This window comes from Microcaecilia unicolor, chromosome 5 (assembly GCF_901765095.1).
Source record: "Microcaecilia unicolor chromosome 5, aMicUni1.1, whole genome shotgun sequence".
NCBI classification, from domain to species: domain Eukaryota; kingdom Metazoa; phylum Chordata; class Amphibia; order Gymnophiona; family Siphonopidae; genus Microcaecilia; species Microcaecilia unicolor.
Window position 1 is genome coordinate 302105015 of NC_044035.1, and position 16411 is coordinate 302121425.

A 16411-nucleotide genomic window follows, 5' to 3' on the forward strand; every position below is an offset into this window, starting at 1 on the left:
TGTTACTATGATGAGAAAAAGGTCAATAGATTCTATCCACAGAGGACAGTAAGGCAGTATCATTTCCTAGGCTTTTCAATATCTTAAAATTTTACAAGGTTCTGCGTCTTGCACAAAATATATTATCTTGCTTAAGTGTGTTACCTCACTACACTGGATAGACTTGCTTGCTTCTCTTCACTCACTAATCTTGCACACAAAATCAGCAAGAAAATACCATGCTTACAGTATCTCAGAAAAAATGCACTGCTTATAACAAACCAAACTGGTTTCTTCAGAAGGGAAATCTGTGTTTGACTATTCATTTCAGGCTCTTTAGTAACACTACATTCTCAGAGTGCAAGGTTGGAATTAATTGCTAGTTCTTAAGTTGTTAGTCAAATATTAACTGGATAGCGCATCTTCCTACCTAGTCACGGGAATCTACTGCAGAACTTGGCTGGTATGCACAATGAAACCAGGAAAATACTGGTAGCTATTTAAAACCATCCTTTTTTTCTCACAGTGCTGCAGAGTAGTACTTTAATACCACAAAAGGAGATTGATGGTATGTGATATTTTAATGAATCACTTTTTAACAAGGAGTACCTGGATAACGCTTGCACAATATACCACTACTATTTAATTCATTTCACTCATGCCCTTTGAGTTTGGATTATAGCAATAATTCTTTACCCAGATGGTTCTGCAGTTCCCGTGTCTGCCCATCCTCTGTTGGAGTGATAAGGTCCCAAATAAAGCTTTTGATCTTCTCATCTCCTTTGTAGTGAACAAGGCAGTAGGCCAGCAAAGTACGACAAATAATCTCCACATCCTGTTCATTCAGTTGTCTCTTGAAACGACTGTGGGCCAAAATTTCTCTCCATCTTCCCCATCTAGGTTGAAGATGGATATAATCATAATTTATTTTTTTTAAATCAAGACACAAATACTGAAAGTACAAGCAATCTGCAGAGCACAATTCATGGAAATGTCTACACTTAATACATAGTTGTTAACTGTGTTCATGACTCATCCTACAATTACAAATAAAATGTAAAAATTGTAATATTTCCCATTTGAAAAAACACATAGCTGAATTCTGTCAGTGAAACTGCTTGCCTGTAGCAGTGTTCACTGAAAACAGCAGCTTACCAGTCATATACACTGGTGACATTAAACTAATGGCATCGATGTTCAATGTCATTTCCTGAGCAATCTCAGAAAATTTCTAGATCTCTAGAGAGCATGTATGTCAGTTTCCATGCAAACATGGCCATATAGCAGCCTTGTACTAATGAGTTCAACTTCACAAGAGTAGAGAAGAGGATCTATGTGACTGGTCAACTATTTTCTTCATAAAACACCCATTATAGGTAAGCAATGTTGCTTTCTCTGAAGACAAGAAGTTCTTTTTAGTCACACGCACTGGACTTCCTAGAAAAGGGCGGTCTTCAAAGAAAAAGGGGAAAACAAGATCATCAACAGACCAGTGTGGAATAATTGCTTTCTGGGAGGTCATTGCTCCCTAAAAGAAAAGAAAATACCCGCAACAAGCTGAGAGAGAGAACAACTTCAATTCTCTAACACCCAAAGGAGAAGGAATCTACCAGTCCTTTCAGCAATGAGGCTTTAGAGACTTTACAACAACATAAGAGCTGTGAGACACTATTGCTGTTTCACATCTCTGGCACTGAGTACGCCCTTGTAAGATCCATCATGAGTGTAGGAGGATACAGGATTTTCATTGGATCATGGCTTCCTCTCTGGGGGGGGGGGGGGAGGGCACTGATAGAATTCACCTAATAAAAAGAAGAGAAACAACAAACCTACTGCCCCATTAACTTTAGGGAACAAGGAGGAAAGCATGTAGACTAAAGCTCCACAGGAGAGAGGGGTGTAAACAAACTGGATATCCTGGGTTTCAAGGAAATGTGGTTAAGGAAGTCTAATGCTGTGGTTACTTCACAGTTTGTCCTCTCGAGTACCATATTTTCCCTCAGAATCAAGATGCAAACACAAATGGAGAAGGTGATAGAACTTGTATATGAAGGTATTATTCAGGTATTTCACGTGCTTATAAAAGCAAATGGAATGCTATGAATATCTCCTACTTAGGGTGGTGGGAACAATCTCAACTAATTTGTTGTCAGTTTATTGGCCCACATCTGGGCAACAATTTCAACTAGTTTATTGTCAGGTTATTGGGCCACATCTGAAGCATATATCTACCGGTTTTCATAAACCTGATGCTAGTGTGTTTTTAGAAGATGCTTTGTTAATTCTTTTAGATCTATCAGCTTACATAAAGCTGTGTTTATAGAATATGATGAGTTAATTCTTTTAGGGGATTTTCATTTTTATTATAGAGGATTTAATGGGCCCATAGAGGGATTCCTCTCTCTGCTGTCCCAGATTTTGTTTTTTGTTTACATTTTTTTAAAATTTATTTTTATTCTTAGCCAGTTGATGGCCTTAACACATTCAGGTGGTGCCACACCCTTTACGTTCCAGACTTAGGGTCAGAGAACTACATCTATCCCAGTAGTAAGGTTAGACCCTGAGAAAAACAGGGATGAGCACATCACTGGCAAGTTAAATGAAAAACAGTAATAAGGTGGGTTGAGAGAGACTTGCCATAGAAAGAAAAAATTATTAAAAACTTTTTCAGGTGCATTCAAATAGAAAAGCTTGCGTTAGTTGTATTGCTAAACAACCAAGGTGTAGGAGTGCTCAGAGAAGATAAGGAAATAGAAAAACAAAATTAAATGTTTATCTTGTTTTCTACTGAGAGGATTATTGGGGTCATAGCCATAACAGAAAACACATTTGACTGTAATCATTCAGCACAATGCAAATCACTTTAAATATGGAAGATGTAATAAAACAATTCACATACTAAAAAATGCTACCATGTCATTCTAGTGATGTGTTCACCCCAGGGTTCTAAAAACCTCAAATATGAGTCTTTTGTAGCCTATCATTTAAATCAGTCATGATATCTGATGGCTGGAGGGTGTCCAATTTAACACCTGTTTTTAAAAAGGGCTCTGGGATGACCCCCTTGGAAATCTGACATTAGTTCTGAGCAAAATGGTAGAAACTGTTGTAAACAAACAAAGCATATAGACTCAGCTTAATGGGAATGAGTCAACATGGATCTAGCAAAGATTACTTTTGTCTTACCAGTTTTATTACGTTATTTTTGAATGTGGACTATTAAAGCTGAAGAAAGGACAAAAGGAAGGACCTTATATAAATAATGGTCTGTATAAAGGAAAAAGCAGAGGTAATTTTTGTAAGTTGGATGGATCAAGACGTAAGCATTTTTAAACTTCAGTATACACTGCCAGGTTCCCTTCTTTAGAGATGGTAGGATGGAAGAAAGAGCTTTCATCTTAATTTACTACTTACAGAGAAAAAGGTTGACGTTTCTGAGGTCTACGATGGCGAGTAAACCTCCAGAATTCTTTGGAATGAGGAAATACCTGAAGTAGAAACCTCGATTCTTTTCCTGTAGTGAGCCCGGCCCAAGGGTGCTGGACTGAGGAGGCAGCTTCCTCCTTTAGCAGCTGGATGTTGATATGGGGCAAGTGAGACCAGTGTAAGGACCTTTCTGGAGGCCAGGTAAGTGACCTGATCCCCCACAGGAAGGGAAGATTGTATGTTGTGTGGAAATAACAGTTGCAACAGCTGACCACAGACAAAAAGAAGGTTGTTGATTTTGTTTAGCACCTGCAATCTGCTAGGGTTTAACAAATACAGGGAACTGTGTCTGTTGAGATCATCTAAGACAGAAGCTGATATGTCTAGAGAATGAACCAGATGGCAGCAAAACAGCAGAGGTGTGCTAGCACACCAAACTGGCAGACACTGATGCTTTATGATGTTCACTGTCTCCACTTCCTTACCACATAACAAGTCTCCTGTACAATTTGGTGTGGACATCTTCATGTAATCCAGCCGCATGCAACCAATGCAAGCACCTGGTAACCACGGTAGAAATTCTGGCAGAACTTTCAAAGATATATGTTCTTTGTATAAGATACATGCAAACTTATCAGCTTCATCTAAGATGGCTGCTAGCCCAAGTCTGAGCCCATGGCGACAGGATGGGCAAAAATGTCTATTTTTTTGATAGATTGTATGAATATACTAGACCAAGAGCTGCTATTCAGATAGAAAGCGTGGCATCTTGACACACCTTCTTACTCAAGTGGTCCAATAGCCAGAGATCTTTATTACTATATATGGAACCACTGCTCATATAAAACAGCATGAAAAGATACTGCAAATGTTGCTTTGGAAACTTCTATGTACTTCATAAAGCCAAAAACATCTGTACATAGTACTTGCTGGGGTAGAAAGGTTCTACCTCCTTTCCCATGTGCTGGATGAATCTGAAGTTATGTCCTCATAAGGAAATTAATTTCTTGCTATGGAAGGAGAGAGATCAGAAGCGATAACAGCAGAATATTCCTCCACATCCCTGAAGATCAAGGAGGGATAAAGTTTGGATCCAATAATTTCTCTAGGCCACTTTATGAATTTCAATTTTGGATAAGAAGGTGGCAATAAGTGTACCATTTCTGGCTCTAAATTCCAAGTATATGTCTATGAACCAGGGTAATGCCTGTTGAGTAAGATGGCTTTGATTCAGGTCGTTGGTACTGTACTTTTGACAAGTTTTTGCAGTACCATTTAACAAATTCATTAAACATTTGCAGGAATGAATGCAGCTGCTCTGGAAATGGTAATGAGGCAGACAGTGAGAATACACTGGCTACAATCAGTAGAACAGGGGTTTATGACAAAGGCTCTTAGGTAGAGGTATGCTGATGAACAGATTATATCTGTGCTAGAACAGTGCTATTTGTGCTGTTTAACTAATTTCTATGCAGTCTATGCTGGACTTGCACCGTAAGGACTGTGCAGAGGTAGTGTCTAACCATTAAGTGCTTGGAGGAGGTAGCTTGTACAGAAGATTCTTACTGAGGTGTCTGTCTCGATATGCTTTCATTTTTCAAGTGCATTGGAAGGGGTCCACGATGACCACTTCAGGCTTTTGTGAGTACTTAGACGGCATAGAAAACAGCGGTCATCTTATTCATAGTATCAGGAGGTTGAGGGTGGTTCCATTGATGATGCTTTATTTGAAAACATACAGCCAACTGATTTCTGCAAAAAGACCACCTTCTTTCCGTCCCTGAATCAGCCTTTTTTCAGCTTCATAATGGTTGCAAAGGCAATTCAGTTATCATTCCAACGTCAAGAACATATGCAAGCATACTGATTGTATTCTGCCCAATTAGACCCTTTAGGTGTGCATCAAAGTTCTGGATTTTTCTGTCACATTGCTCTAAACATTTTAATTTTTTGAAGAGGAAGAAAGAAAGGGAAAATAAAGAGAAACTCAACAAAGAATGCTGGAAAAAACAATTTCAAGGAAAAATATTAGAACAACTTTGTTTAGTGTCCATTTGAGTTGAAAAAACAAAGCTGAGCAGACTACTGCACAAGGAATGCCTGATTATGCTCAGCATGGTTGCTTATCTGTAAAAGATGTTTTCTGTAGACAACAAAGTTGATCATGCACACGTGTGTGACGTCTTCTGTCGCTAGATGGAACAGTTCTGCCAGAGCTCAGCATTAAGTGTAAAATTCTGAGTATGTGTGGCCCTTCCCACTTGTAGCTCCTCAGTTGGTTTTGAAGCTCAAGAATTAAGGCAACTCTCAGAGAAGTAGGAGGGATTGTGTACCTCATCAATCCTGCTATCTACAGTAAACACCTGTTACAAATGAGCAACAATACTATCTCTGCTGACAAGCAGGATTAAGTCAGGCCCAAACTTAGGGCTGCTCACATCCTTATGTATTCTCATGTTAAGCATCAGCTCAAATTGAACAGTTGTGGGGGAGTTGTCATATCATACAGGCAGGGTGGCCAGCACACTTTAGCAAAAGCTCGTTGCCATATTAGGGTTTGGTTTAAGCTTTAGTATAAAGTGAAGAACATAATAATGCTGGCTTTACATACTGTACCCAGCAAAGTAAACATAGGAAATTCTACTCCTCATACTACCCCTCTCCTCAAGTCGCTTCACTGGCTCCCTATCCGTTTTCGCATCCTGTTCAAACTTCTTCTACTAACCTATAAATGTACTCACTCTGCTGCTCCCCAGTATCTCTCCACACTCGTCCTTCCCTACACCCCTTCCTGTGCACTCCGCTCCATGGATAAATCCTTCTTATCTGTTCCCTTCTCCACTACTGCCAACTCCAGACTTCACTCCTTCTGTCTCGCTGCACCCTACGCCTGGAATAAACTTCCTGAGCCCCTACGTCTTGCCCCATCCTTGGCCACCTTTAAATCTAGACTGAAAGTCCACCTCTTTAACATTGCTTTTGACTCGTAACCACTTGCCTCCACCTACCCTTCTCCTTCCTGTACACATTAATTGATTTGATTACTTTATTTTTTGTCTATTAGATTGTAAGCTCTTTGAGCAGGGACTGTCTTTCTTCTATGTTTGTGCAGCCCTGCGTACGCCTTGTAGCGCTATAGAAATGCTAAATAGTAGTAGTAGAAATTCACAGTAGTTGCTGTGGCTCTGATTTGATGAGACTTGACATTTTGGCATTCAGAGGAGCACAAGTTTATTCATAGCAGAACTAGATGCAGGATGTGAGTCAATTTGCTAATGTTCTTCTGCCAACTGGTGCAATGTTGGGGTCAAAGGAGTTAAAAGGCTGCACAGATTTCCTGATTGAGGTAGTATGTGAAAGCCCACTTGAAGTCCAGAACATGGAAGGCTTTGTTATGAAGCTATAGACAGAATGTAGAGTACAGAGTTTCCTCGTTGATATGAAAAAGGTTATTGGCATTTCTATCTCAGTTATTCACTTAGTGATATAACAGCTACAGTATTATGATCACTCTCCATGTAAAGATACCTTGGTCCTAAACTCTAGAAATCATTGCCATTTCATATCAGGAATTTACCTCCAATACATGCCTTTAAACATGCCCTAAAAACATGTTTTCTCTACCTCCTTCTCCTAATTCATGAATTTCTCCTGTATTGTTTCTAACTACTTAATCTGTACTGTTTGTAGCTATTTAACCGGTGCTATTGCTTTTATACTGCTCTGTAAACCACTTAGAAGCCTATGTGAAGGCCTACTGGCGGTATATAAAATGTTATGAATAAATAAAAAGATTAAATGTTTTGCGTAAAACAGAGTCCAGTGGAGAGGCTGCAGGAATAACTATACTCTCAAAATCCAAACCTTAAGGACAAGGGAAAATAACATTCTCAGTTCTTTGATGACTTCATTTTGTTATGTTTTTTCTTCTCTTGGCGCTAAGTTTTTTTCATAATTCTGATTATAGAAGATTTATCTTCTACTTTATCTTCATGTATAAAAAGAATTGAAATGCCGAGTGCTGTGTACAGATTTAAATTAAACAAAGAAAAAACAAACTCTCTTTGGTTAAATCGTATTAAGTATTCCATTCCTACAGAATTGGTGCTCCCAGAAGGCTTAATTCTGAAGGTGGAAAAGGTTTCTAAGATGCTTGGGGTTTATTTGATCAAGCTTAGGACTATACTCGCATATGTGTCTTTTCGAAAGAATCTGAAGACTCGTTTCAGAAATCATGTTTATAATTTCCTAATTCCAAAAGAATTTGAAGATTTGTCTTAGAAATCATACTTCCAATTTTGTTTTTTTTTCTTTTTATATCTGTAATCCATTTTGAACCTAAACAATGGGAATTGGAGAATTATAAGTACCATATCAAATCATAAATTCCGAAGGACTGGAAATCAAATATATGTTAGCCAAGATGGAACCAACAAAGGGAAAAAAGCATCTGATACCACAAAACCATGTGATCTTCTGTGACACGGTACTGGTATCTTTTTCTGAAGTGTCATTGAACTGATCTATTTTGGGAACTCATTACTGAGAAGTCTATGGGGGTTTTTTTACTAAGGTGCGCTACTGATTTTAGCTCGAGCAAAAAATCATCTGGTGCTAAAAATCATCTGACACTAAATGCTGTGATGCCCATAGGAATGTAATGGGTGTCTCAGCGTTTATCGTCAGCGGATTTTTAGCATCAGATTATTTTTTTCTGTGAGCTTAAAAAACACTAGCGTGCTTTAGTAAAAGGTCCTCTTAATTTGCTGTTCTATTTGGCAATTCTTAACAAGTGTATCTTAGAATAATCTTGACTTGAGATGGCTCAGAGCCACAATTTGGTTGGCAGCTTCCTAGCATTTAAGGAATAATCCTGTCCATCCCTGCTTGTGCAGGCAGGACACAGGCTATCTGATACAATACGCTCTGATATTTTGCTCCCCAAGCACCAAGAAAGTTCACCTTTTTCAACATTTTTAACATCTTATTTTCTTTTATAGTTATTCCATTTTGGAAAGCCTTACCTATCACAATCAATACACCCCAAATTCTCCTATCTCACTTTTAGAAAGAAACTGAAAACTTGTCCTGTTTGTCTGTCCTAATTAGATTGTAAGCTCTGTCGAGCAGGGACTGTCTCTTCATGTTCGTGTACAGCGCTGCGTATGTCTAGTAGCACTATAGAAATGATAAGTAGTAGTAGTACTCTATGAGAATTGATGCCCTATGTAAAACAGTTTAAAACCTTCTCGATGGTTAACAATAGATGTTATTTGTAAAATAGTAACAATTCCATGGATAGCATACACTGATATGATGTTGTATCTCTAAGAAAACTGCTTACTGATTCACTGTAAATAGTTTGTAAAATAGTCCTAATTCCATGAATAATGCACACTAGTATGCTGATGTAACTCTAAGGAAATAACCGTTTGTAAAATAGTCCTTATTCCATGTATAATGCACACTGGTATGCTGCTGTAACTCTAAGGAAATTGCTTACTGATTTAATGTAAACCATGGTGAACCCAAGGGATACAGTGGTATATAAACAATAGGCTGATATTGATAATTGATGTCTGTGTGGATTGGGACAAATTGATTGGTCCCCAGGTTTCTAAAAACTCTCAGAAATTAACAGATTGCCCCTAAATCAGAAGACTGATATGTAGACTTCTTACCTCTTGTTGGTCCCCTCCCCCCAAATCTAGGTGGAGTCATCTCAGTATAGAATAATCAAATTAGGTTATAATGTCCATCAAAACAATACGTTTTCAAGCTTCAACAGGTAAACACACTTCTGATATCCTTCAGAGGCAGGATTCATAATCAAGTGGACTAACATGGCAACCATAATAAAGTGCTCTAGACAGTTATGGAAATTGTAGGTTACATCAACAAGATATCATCCATGTGCATGACTAAAGTGAACTAGTTGACTTTAGAAAAATAGATATTTTCAGTATTTTCCAGTCTAATATTTCATGAAAAACATTGCTTAAAAATATTTTTACTTTTTATTGCACTCAATCTCTCTGGAATAAGTGTTGTGAAACAAATTATGCTACTGGACTTGTCATTTTACCCATATACGAGCAAGTTTTTTTCCACTCGAAAACATTCTGTCCTTCCATATCCATTGGAACGATCATAAGGCCTACGCAGCTTTGGCTTATCATCCCCTTCACTCTCTGCTTCTGACAACTCAGCCAGTTCATCCTTTGTGGAACTGAATGGACGGGTTTGCTTTCTGATCCTTGGTGTGTCAATAACCAAGCTATTCTGTAATGTTAAAAAAAAAAAAAAATCTGAAGAATCAAATCTTCCCCAGTCAGGAATCCCCATCTACCTTCAAGTTAGAAGACAAGACCATTCTAATACTGAACTCTTCAGAACAATGTATCAATGTTCACAAACATGAAACCAATCCAAGCACTTTTAGGAAGTCTTTTTTGAACATAATTTTGCATCTTATACACTCATTTGAATTATATATTGTCAACAATGGGGCAGCAAAACGTTTCCTTGCATCCATGCATTTAACCTGCTACACCCAGAAACAGGAGGAGACTGATATTCGAAAGCACTTATACAGTTGGCTGACGTGCTGGCCACAATTTTTTTTCAATTATAGTTGAACACATAACTTTGGCCACTTTACATCCAAAACAGCTAAAGCTTCAACAGGTAGCTATGTTTTAAAAAGGGGGAGTTAATGTAGGGCAAGGGCAGGTAAAATTCAGCTACTGAACATATAACATATTCATCCAACTAGCAACGTATAAATAGCAGGACTATATTAAACAGTTCAGCCTAAATGTACAAAGTCATACATGAATTTTCAAAATTGGCACTTTTATAGGCACTGCTGCTGAAAATATGCACCTTCCAATGTTTAACTTGTGTTTAAAATTAAATGATGGCTGCATCAGTGAATACTGATTTAATATTTTTAAAGGAAACTATGTACAATTGTAATCCTGGCCTAAGCTAATATGCATTTTTAAAATTATCAAACACTGCAACCCTGACATCAACCAGTTAATCTAAAATATTGTCATACCAGGGGCAATAGAACACCTTTTTGATTGGAGAGCCTAAGTAACCAAACACTGTCTACTAATGAAGCTCTTCAGTTGGTGATATTGTATAGAGCAAAAAGCTGGTTGAGCCACAGTCCAAGTGGTGAACTACATTCTTTACATCACAGATAACCAGAAGTTTTACCTAGCTGGCCCTCTAAATAAGCTTCATCTCAGATACAGAATTGTAATAGCAGCTTATGTTTACTTTCATTTTAGCTGGGATGGCTACTAATTCTGTGCTTGAGTTATATATTGTAAAATTAATTTCTACGGGTTTACTATCCACCAACTTGAGTCTAATAAAACAAACATAATGTTTTGGTTATTTTAATTTAAAAAAAACAAAACTAAATAGCTCAGTACTTTAAAGCCTACATGATGATTTTTATTTGTTTTTATATCCCCACATTGCTTACAAATACAGTTCAAAACTTAAGATTAAAAAGACAAACATGCATCACTCTGTGACCACTAGAGAATTAAGTACAAAGGTAATTCAATTCGAACAATGAGGTTTAAACAACATATTACTCCAAATCCATAGTATAAAAATACTTACTCTGCCACTGATAGCATCAATATCTATTTCGGCTTTTTTGGCCCATTTTTGCCAGAAATTAGGATCATCCAATGAAATATCAGTCCTGTTTCCAGATGCAACAAAACTAGCCTGTAATAAATAATAAATCATTAAAAATAATAAGGAATATCTGCATATTACCTCATTCCTAATTTAAACATCACACTTCCTCCACAAACTGAGATACGATATTGCATTATGGCAGGAGAAACAGTTTTGATGATTTTAGACTCTCTTCCCTTTCCCTTTTACCTCTTACCCTGTTCCTTCTACCCTATCTAATGTAATTGAAATTGAATCATCCGTGCATTGTAAGCCACTTTGAGTCTGCTTTATGTGGAAAAAAAGTGGGGTATAAATGTTCATAAATAAATAAACCTACATCACCCTTGTGCCCTGCAATAGCATGCCTCTCTATCCAACTGAATGGAAGACAAGCAGAGAGCATAGACTACTAGTACTGGCCATAGGCTAGATATAGTTTACAACTGAACAAAAACAATTACCATTTTTTTTCCAAACTATCATCCAGTCAGGAAGGCACATACTTTGTGAAAGACATCCCTTACATGTTCATAGTATCAAGTAGAAATGCAGGCATAATAAAGTTTATTCTTAGTGTTTATGGAGAAAGAGAAGTATCTCTAAGCTCTTTTGCTTCTGGAGGTATTAGAACAGCAAATTAAATGGACCCCCCCCCCCCCCCCCCCCCTCCAACTTTTATCAAGCATATTTGCTCTTGCCATTGCAGCATCATTTATCGCTAATAAATTGCTATTTTCTCATAAAATGAGGAAAAAAGTGGACAAACTAAATAGATGATACAGTAGTCAAATATTTTACATTGTTTAGCTCTAAGTATTTACAGTTTCAAATTGCATCTCTAGGAAAGAGATGCACATAGAACAAAGATGATGTAAGATGCACATTGAACAAAGATGATGTGAAATGCACATAGAACAAAGAAGGTGTGAGATGTTATCTACTGAAAACTGAAACTCTTCAAAAATTCTGCCATCTGGGGCATGATTTAGAAAAGGCTCTCCAAGAAGACAGGAGGAGCCTCCATGGAGAGTCAAAGCAAAACAGCAAAAGTAGAGGCTGACAAATGCACAAACCAATAGGGAGATAATATCAAAAAACAGTTTATTCAGAATATTCATATCAAGGACCCTAATTTATAGAAGTGACTGCCAATATTGTTCCATCACCGTAGTATTATTTGTTACATTTGTACCCCGTGCTTTCCCACTCATGGCAGGCTCAATGCGGCGGGCAATGGAGGGTTAAGTGACTTGCCCAGAGTCACAAGGAGCTGCCTGTGCCTGGAATCGAACTCAGTTCCTCAGTTCCCCAGGACCAAAGTCCACCACCCTAATCACTAGGCCACTCCTCCACAGTATCAGTCCTACTGTAATATATTCACAGACACCCTCACCCCAATTTCTTCCTGTCCCATCAAACACCCTCCACTCTGCACTCCCTTCGCTAGTGCTCAATGCCTACACATTTAGTAACAAACTATGGGCCCTGTTCATACCGGAGACCGGGCCTGATGGAATAGGCACCAAAGTTTCGGAGAACATTTCCAAGCATTCAGACATTCAAGCTTTAACAGATGGTATAGTTCGTTTTTTCACGCTGTCACTATGGGAGATTCTATGCTTCTCCAACTGAACAATATACATGTTTGAGCCAACAAAAGGACTTTTTCAAAACAGCACTATCTCCTGACTGCAAAGCCAGCTCAGTGAGGCCTGTGAACAATTTAATCTTCACTTGAAATGGAATCCTACAATTCAATATACTAGAAAGATAGGCTGTTAGTCCCTGCCAGAAATGACAAATAGTGGGACAGGATCAAAACATGAGACAGAGAAGCATTACTCAGAGAGAATCTGGGACAAGTATCAGTTGCACAGATGTGAGCTAAGAATGCTCAACAAGCTGAAATAAGCATTCTTAAAAAAGAAATGAAGGGAAAAAAATGAAATCAGGTGTATTGTTTCCACTAACATTGGACAATAAGTATGTTTCCAATGAAATTAATTGACTATATACCGTTTTGGGTTTGAGGAGGCCAACCAGATGATCAATGTGGAATGATGATTCAGATAAATAATAACTGGGGATAATCAGGTTAATACCACATTTTTTTGGTTTACTGTTAATTGATCTCCTTGTCTTATTTTACTCTCCCTATTTATTTTGTGATCTAAGAAACAGAAAGATTGCATATAATTCATTTATCTAGTTGAGAATGTTTTCTTCTAATATTGTATTAATGTACAGTCATCTCTGTATTACTGTTTGCAAGTGACCCTTGTAAAATGAAAAATTATAAATAAATGATAAAAAAAAAGAAATTATATTGCTGATCTTGCAAGAGGGCTGAACAAGTAAGTTTTTAAAAAATCATCTTTCATTAATATTCATAGTCCTTCTCCAAAAATAGAATCAAAGCTTCAGTCTGATGTCCCAGTATCTTAGCCTCGTTCTGGTGACCTGCTGTGTTCCTCGCCTCATTCCAAGTTGTGACATAATCAGCAAGGTCCTTTTTTAATGAACTTTGGGACTTTCATGCTTTTCCTTTGCAAGATGTTTTTAAGCCTTGTCCTTGTGCTTCTAACTTGGTCCCAGTTCCTGCTTTGTCCCTGCTCCAGCCTTGCCTAGCCTTGTTCCCGCAAGTCCTGTTCCTGTAGCCTTTTTCCTGCAATCCTTTCTGAAAGCCTTGCTCCTGCAAGCCCTGTTCCTACCTTGCCCCTGTTTATTCCTGTTAACCTGCCTTGTTTCTGCCTAGCTCCAGCCCTGCCTTGTCTGCTTTGCCTTGTCATGTTTTTCTCTTTGTCGTGTCTGGATCCAGTTCTTGCCCTGCCTAGCCTTGCCTGAACCCAATTTTAGCCTTGTTTCCATATCTTGCCTTGTTCTGCCTGGGGTTTAGTTCTAGTCCTGTTGCCTTGCTCTTTGTTTTGTTTGGATCCAAAATGTGAAAAATTAACGACCCCTAAACTTAACTGGTTGCACCACCATTACCAGCAATAATTACACCCACAACCAAACATGTCTCCAGGAGCTTCTGCCTAGGAGAGAAGGATTAGGGCAGCTGCTGTAGATGGTGATTCGGTTATTAGGCATGTAGATAACTGGATGGCTGGTGGGAGTGAGGATCGCCTGGTCACTTGCCTGCCTGGTGCGAAGGTAGCGGACCCCATGCGTCACCTAGACAAGATTTTAGATAGTGCTGGGGAGCAGTCTACTGTCTTGGTACATGTAGGTACCAAAGACATAGGAAAACGTGGGAAGGAAGTTCTGGAAGACAAATTTAGGCTCTTAGGTAGAAACCTGAAATTCAGATCCTCCAGGGTAGCATTTTTGGAAATGTTCCCTGCTCAGGACCCTAGAGGCAGGTAGAGCTCCACAGTCTCAATGCGTGGTTGAGACAATGGTGCAAGGATAAGGGATTTAGATTTGTTAGGAACTGGACAACATTCTGAGGAAGGGGGAGTCTGTTCTGAATGAAAAAATTCTACCTTAATTAGGATGGAACCAGGCTGCTGGTGCTAGCTTATCAAAAGGAGATAGAACAGCTTTTAAACTAAATTATTTTTTTTTTTTGGGGGGGGGGGGAGCCGAATCACCCAGGAGCATGGTTCGGTGTGGAGTATCCTTGAAGGATACTATTGAAACAGATAGAATAACAAGGCAGACCTTGTAAAAAATACAGTCTTTATTAATAGATTAAAAGCTCCCAGAATTTCAACATAAAATGCCCGACATGCTTATGTTTCACCAGCACAAATGGCTGCATCAGGGGCAGTAGGTCATCAGCTGATGTAAAATTCCAAAATCAGCCTGGTTGGTGCAGCTGTTAAAACATAGCCTATTCATGAGGTGGTTCTGACTGCTGCTTGCAATCTAGTACACCTATTTTACTTGTGGAGTTTTTTCTCTGACCAATGATCGAAGGGGAGCTTTTCATTACTATCAGCTGTGGCTGTATGTTTTAAAGCCCTGTTATTTCTGAGGTCTTTTTTTCTCCACATTTTTTGGGATTGCGTAGCAGTAGGAGGTAACCTGAATAGAAGAGAAGTGATTTTTTTCTTGAGTCCTGTGTGATTTCAATTACCCCAATATAGTAGTGCTGTGGAAGTAAAATTCTTTTATGTAATAAATGACTGCTTCTTAGAGCAACTGGCCAAGAACCGACAAGAAGGAGAGCTATTTTAGAACTAGTCCTTAGTGGTATGGAGGGCGTGGTATGAGAGGTAACAGTGTTGGATGTGCTGGGAAACAGTGATTATAACATGATCAAATTTGACCTATCTGGAGTGAAGTCATTAAGAAATCTATTGTAGCATCATTCAGTTTTCGAAAGGGTGACTGACAAAATGAGGAAAATGGTTAAAAAGAAGCTGAAAAGGTCACAACAAAGGATAGGACTTTAAATCAGGCGTGGACGTTGTTAAAAAATACCATCATGGAAGCACAGACCAGATGTATTCCACATATTAACAAAGGTGGAAAGAAGAGCAAACAGCAGCCTACATAGTTAAAAGGTGAAGTGAAAGAGGCTATTGAAGCCAAAAGAACATCCATACACAATGGAAAAAAATCTGAATGAAGAAAATATGAAGCAACATAAGCATTACCAAGCTAGATGCAAAGCACTGATACAGAAGGCTAAAAGAGAATGTGAAGAAAAACTTGCTTTAGAGACAAAAGCTCACAACACCTTTTTCAGGTACATCAGAAGCAGAAAGCCTATGAGAGAATCCATGGGACCAATAGATCATGAAGGAACAATAGGGGAACTCAGGGAGGAAAAAAAAAACCCATAGTGGAGAGACTGAATGAATTCTTTGCTTCGGTCTTTATGGAAGCAGATGTAAGAGATCTACCTGTACCAGAAATGGTTTTCAAGGGTGATGATGAAGAGGAACTGAAAGAAATCTCGGTAATGTGCTGAAATCCTTCAGTGCAATGCCCCCCTCCACCGGAGAAAATATTTCTTCACTCAACGTGTAATTAAACTCTGGAATTCATTGCCAGAGAATGTGGTAAAGGCAGTTAGCTTAGCGGAGTTTAAAAAAGGTTTGGACGGCTTCCTAAAGGAAAAGTCCATAGACCGTTATTAAATGGACTTGGGGAAAGCAGTATAAAATGTTTTGTACTTTTTTGGGATCTTGCCAGGTATTTGTGACCTGGATTGGCCACTGTTGGAAACAGGATGCTGGGCTTGACGGACCTTTGGTCTTTCCCAGTATGGCAATACGTATGTACTTATGACCCTCGCCAACTCCAAAACCGCGACTTTCTCAGCTACTGCCTCCGAAGGCTAAGA

General features: G+C 38.6%; 1 protein-coding gene across 5 annotated transcripts in view; it reads right to left on the bottom strand.

Moving 5' to 3' along the window:
- LOC115470793 (chromodomain-helicase-DNA-binding protein 9-like) overlaps positions 1-16411 on the bottom strand; it is a 624303-nt gene that overhangs the window by 194867 nt on the left and 413025 nt on the right. For all 5 annotated transcript variants that reach the window (XM_030204322.1, XM_030204321.1, XM_030204320.1 and 2 more), the window contains 3 exons: positions 11050-11160; positions 9491-9687; positions 676-875 (listed from right to left, as the gene is read on the bottom strand). In XM_030204322.1, the coding sequence (XP_030060182.1) occupies positions 676-875; positions 9491-9687; positions 11050-11160 (508 nt within the window). The remainder of the gene's footprint in view (positions 1-675; positions 876-9490; positions 9688-11049; positions 11161-16411) is intronic.